General features: G+C 33.6%; 1 protein-coding gene across 1 annotated transcript; it reads left to right on the top strand.

The window, feature by feature from the left end:
- The first annotated feature begins 1,080 nt into the window (after window positions 1-1,080).
- On the top strand, window positions 1,081-4,028 carry LOC141416177 (olfactory receptor 7E178-like). Its single transcript, XM_074053273.1, has 3 exons — window positions 1,081-1,110; window positions 2,821-2,915; window positions 3,086-4,028. Exons 1-3 carry the CDS (start codon window positions 1,081-1,083, stop codon window positions 4,026-4,028), a joined length of 1,068 nt encoding a protein of 355 aa, XP_073909374.1.
- The last annotated feature ends 1,673 nt before the right edge of the window (window positions 4,029-5,701 follow it).

Raw genomic sequence — 5,701 nt, 5'->3', positions numbered from 1 at the left:
GATCCTACTGGATACTTTATTTACCATGAAGAAGACTGTTCTTACTGTGTTATCATAATGGCATTATTACTGAACAGATGGCAGAGATATTTGATGGCATACCACAGAATATTTGGCTGTGTGTGATAATGATTTTAAACCCTAGTACTTCCCAAAAGGTGGCAATGAATATCTGACAAATACAGATCCAAATATATGCAATATTGTGAAAAACAGGTTACACTTAGGGGAGGTCACATACAAGAGAGAGAAGGTGCATGAAAGAAGTTAAGAAGGTGAATATGACTGATACACTTCCTATACAAGAATTAATATAGAATTTTTAAATCTCTTGAAGTCACAATAAGGGAGGGACTAAGGTAAAAAGGAGAAAAATAGAGGGGATAAACCAATTTGGGTTATAATACATTTATACAGGGAAATGTCACAATGAAACACCCTGTATAGCTATCTTAAACAAACAAAAATGTTATCTTTTTACAAAAATGGAGAACAGGAAGGTAAAACAGGTCCTTTTGTGGGAGATGGTACCAGTGAGAAAAGTGGTGCACATAAAGAAATGGGGTCAGAGGGTGAATATGTTGCAAATATTCTGTATACATGTATGTAAATAGAAAAATGAGACCTGCTGAAACTATTCTAGGAATGGTGGAAAAAAGGATAAATGAGGATAATGAAGGGGATTAACTCAACTATAATGTATTATAAGAAATGTACCCCCAATAAGCAATAATTAAAAGAAGAAAACAAATGAAGGTTTTTAATAGTAAAATTTAATATGCAAGATTTGTTTGCAATCATAGAGCCACTCCCACCAACTTGAAAGAACTCTTCATTTGTGTGAAATGGAGAGAGGTTCAAGAATTTTGAAAGACATGTCATAAAAATAAATTTATAGATTAAATATAAAATTAAGATTACAAAGTATTCTTCCTATAGGTAATTTTATGCATCAGACAAAGCATTTGTAGTAAATGCAAGCATTCCTCACTGAGACTTAAAAAAATTTGCTGATATAAACTAGTACATTTCATGAGAAAATGTGTTGTGTGGTATACCACTTAGATGAGTTTTAGATTAATGAGGTTTATGCAAACTGTTTCTGGACAGGTAAGTTAATACTGACATAGAAAAAATTGCAGAAAAACCTAACCACCAAATTCTTGACAATTATTAACTTTGGGCAGTAATTATCAAGGAGAAAGGAATCATACAAAGAGACCAAGAATTCACTTCATTTTAATTTTTCAGATGTTTTAAAAATATTAACTCACATGCAAATATTCTTAGATATTTCATTTTAATTTACATGGTGTATATTATAAGTAGTAATAATAATTAATACACTTGTAGCATCCTCTAAATGTTATTCTAAGACTGTGGTTCTCAGCTTTGATGTAAGAAAGAGATCCAAGAAAGCCAAAAGCAGATATTGTCATTTAATAGGTTTTGATCTCAGGCCAGAGAATCTGAATATTTTAATCATTTTAGCATTCTAGAATTTTCAGTTTTTTTAGGATTTATGCATTACACAGGGAGGATTTCAAATAGCTTTACATTGTACATTGGTTTGATTGCTCCCTCTATCTCCCCCACCACAACCCCAAACTCCACTTAAGGTATTTGGAAGAGGTTTAATCATACTGTTTCATATGTATATGTGGTACACTGGTGAATTTATTGACATATGAGATTAAGAATCAATAATTAAGCAACCTTATAATTTTGGGAGTAAGTATTCTTAATTTAGGCCTATAAATTAGGTAATCATTATCCAAGTTTTCCATATAAGGAAGCTACTCATGCATATTAACATTAGTTCCTGTAGTTTTTGTTTTTGATTTTGTATCAATTAAAAAATAGTGACAACCAGACAATGTGGCTAACAGCTATAACACTAGGTACAATGTAGTCTGAGACTGGAGGATCGCTGTTTCAGGCGAGGCTGGGAAAAAGTTTATGAGGCCCCCCATCTCAATGGATAAAAGCTGAGTGTAGTGTCAAGCAACTGTCATTCCAACAATGGCAGGAAGCATAAAATAGGAGAATCACGGTTATAGGAAAAAGGTGAGACCCTATTTCAAAAATAAACAAAGTGACTAGAGGTGCGACTCAAGTGATATAGAGCACCTCCCTCCTACACTGAAACCTGGTTCCAACCTTAATTAATACCATAAATAAATAAAGAGAAAAGACATTTATAGTCATATAAAGGTACAAATTCATTTGAATCAGAATATGTAATATGTATTATATGTGCAAAATAGTTATAACTAATATATATCCTCTGTATGTACATATATTCCTTCTTTCATCCTCTCTATACATATATATGTGTGTATACACATGTATATGTGTGTACATATATGCATGTATGTATATATATATGTATATGTATATATATATGTGTATATATGTTTCAAATTATTTGGGCTTTGTCTTAGAATATATTTGTTCTTCATTTCCATTAATTTTCATTTCTTCCTTTTTTTCATTTGTCAAAATCTAGATTTAAGTTTCCAAATTTGTAAATATTGTCTTAAAAATTAAAAACACAGGTCCAAACTGAACAATCTGTTTACTGATTTTGACCCATAGTATCCACAGTGTAAACTGTGTCATAACATAATTGAATAGGCTCTTTTGCTATAAACCTGAACTTGATATTGCAATGTTCTTGATTTTTTAATATTGGTATGCTGAGTGTCTCTCGTGTAGGGACGTGTAGAAGAGAGTGAGCAACACTGACAGCACAACTGAGAAGTATCATTGCAGTTGTGTGGAGCTTGAATGTGAATACTTTACTTATTAATAATGTAGGGGGTGGTGGCGATTGCCTGTATTCCTGGAAATTGGGATATGAAGCAAGAGAAGAGTGAGTTTGAGAATAGTGTAGGCTATAAAGTCAGTTCAAGGTTAGATGGGCTATGAAGTGAGCTAAACTCAAAAGAAAAAAGATCAACAGAATAAATAAAATATGTGCAGATAGCTGGGCATGGTAGAGCAAACCTGCAATCCAAGAACCCAGGGGTCTGAGGAAGGAGGATCATATTAATTTCATTTTTCCCATTTTCCTATTTCAAAGGTGTCCTAGGAAAATAGAAACACAAAATTTAACACCAGTCCCTGAATTCCATCTCATGGGATTCTCAGATGATCCAGAACTGGAGTCTGTACTCTTTGGACTGTTGCTATCCATGTACCTGGTCACAGTGTTTGGTAACCTATTCATCATCTTGGCTGTCTGGTCCAACTCCCACCGCCATACACCCATGTACTTCTTCCTCTCCAACCTATCCTTCACTGACATTTGTTTCATTTCTACCATGGTCCCAAAGGTGATTATTGATGTTCAAACTCACAACAGAGTCATCTCCTATGTGGGCTGCCTGACACAGATGTCTCTTTTTATCATGTTTGCCTGTATGGACAGTATGATCCTAACTGTAATGGCTTATGACTGGTTTGTGGCCACATGTCATCTCCTGAATTACCCAGTCATCATGAATTCTCGCCTCTGTGTTTTCTTAGTTCTGTTGTCTTTTGTGGTTAGCTTCTTGGAAGTGCAGCTGCATATTTTGGTTGCAATGCAGATTACCAATTTCAAGAACGTGGAAATTGCTAATTTCTTCTGTGACCCTTCTCAAGTACTTGACCTGTCCTGTACTAACACATTTGTAAATAACATATTTAAATATTTTATTGCTACTGTGTATGGATTTTTCCCAATCTCAGGGATCTTTTTCTCCTACTATAAAATTGTTTACTCCATTCTGAGGATCCCCTCATCAGGAAGGAAATATAAGGCTTTCTCTACATGTGGGTCTCACCTACCAGTGGTCTGCTTATATTTTGGAACAGGACTTGGAGTGTATGTTGGATCGGCAGTATCACATTCTCCCAGAAACAGTGCAATGGCCTCAGCAATGTACACCGTGGTCACTCCTCTTCTGAATCCCTTCATCTACAGTCTGAGGAACAGGGATATCACAAGTGCCCTATGGAGAATTTGCAACAGAATAATTTAATACCAGGATGCATGATAGCTATCTGCAATGTAATTTTTATTATTTTTGTTAGCATACATTTATTGTACAGGGGGTTTCACTGTAGTATTTCCATACCTGCTTACTATGTACCTTGGTTAATTATACCCCACCATCCTACTTCTTCATTCCCCTCTCCCATACTTAAAATGATTAAAACAGGTTTCCTTGGACTATTTTCTTACATACTTTTAATGCATATAGATTCTGCCTATTAATTCATGGTATTTTTCTCATATAAAGTATGTAATTTTTAATGAGATTTCATGTTACAATAGTGGTTGACAAACTTTGGAGATGGATGAAAGTTTTCTAAATGTTTATAACGTTTCAGTTTGCAAACACAAGGAGTTTCTGGATATTGAAGACAATAATGAACACACAACACTGTGAATGTAATCAATTCCACTGAGCTGTGAATTTGATATTGATTAAAATGTCATTTTTGCTCTGCATGTTTAACCCAATAAAATATTTACAAGAAGCAAATGGAATTCAATAATACTCACCCCTATCATCCAGTTGCCCCCTCCCTATATATATTTATATAGTTACTCTCCTACATTCATATCTTTTTTTTTTCAATGTAGATACTGCATCATGGGACAAAACAGGAGATATTTGTTTTTATGAGGATGTCTTATTTTCACTTATCACAGAACCACTTTCCAATACTGTAAATTATAAAAATTAGTTTTTCTTATAGCTGTATATTGCTCCTTGTGTATATGAAGCACATTTTCTTCATGTGTTCATATGTTAATGGCCATCCTTAATTTCGCTATTGTTAAATAGTGAAGCAAAAATCATGGGTGAGCAGTTATCTATATTGTATGCTGATGTTAATTCCTTTGTGTATATCCCCAGGAGAGATACAATGGTATCATATGGAAAAGTCCCCTTTCTAGGTACTAGTAAGAACTGCCATATTGAAAATTTGCTATATTGATGTCCATAATATTTGAAATTTGTTCTTAGGGTGTTAATTTTATTATATATATCATAGCTATCTATATTGTGGGTATCTATCTATCTATCTATCTATATTCTGGGTATCTGTCCCTTGTCAGAAGAATGGCTGGAAATTCTATCTCCCATTCTTTGTGCTAATTTTGTTATATCCCATGTTATACAGAAAGTTTTTCATTTGATTTAATATTTGTCAGTAATTGATCTCATTTCCTGTTCTATTGGAGTCCTATTCAAAAAGTCATTGCCTATGCCCATGTGTTGAACTGTTTTCCAATAGTACTTTCAATGTGTCATGTCTTTCATTAATGTTCTTGAAAAAGCTCAGGACCACATGGGCTCACTGCTTAAGTCTAACAGATCTTTGAAGAAGTAATAACACTCATACTCTCCAAAGTGCTTTATACACACTTTGAAAAGGAACACACCAAATTCACTCTATAAAAACAGTTATTTTATACTAAAGCTAGATAAGGATACACCAAAAAATGAAAGCAATAAACCAGTATTTTTTAATGTTCATAGACACAAAAATATTCAATAAAGTAATTACAATGTAAATTCAACAACACACTAGAAAACTACATATCCAGGTGAAGTTGGTTTCATCCCAGGAATGCAAGGATGATCCAACATAAACAAAACAATAAACATAATACAACATATAAATTGAATCAAACAGAAAA

This window comes from Castor canadensis, chromosome 14, assembly GCF_047511655.1.
Source record: "Castor canadensis chromosome 14, mCasCan1.hap1v2, whole genome shotgun sequence".
In the NCBI taxonomy this organism is placed as follows: Eukaryota; Metazoa; Chordata; class Mammalia; order Rodentia; family Castoridae; genus Castor; species Castor canadensis.
This window is presented reverse-complemented; position numbering and strand designations above follow the sequence as displayed.

Bases quoted from the DNA above. Each gene is read 5' to 3' on its own strand.
- LOC141416177 (XM_074053273.1), top strand. From the start codon at position 1,081: ATGAGGTTTATGCAAACTGTTTCTGGACAG. The intron at 1,111-2,820 runs GTAAGTTAATAC...TTAATAATGTAG, and splicing joins TGCAAACTGTTTCTGGACAG to GGGGTGGTGGCGATTGCCTG. The intron at 2,916-3,085 runs GTTAGATGGGCT...CCTATTTCAAAG, and splicing joins GGCTATAAAGTCAGTTCAAG to GTGTCCTAGGAAAATAGAAA.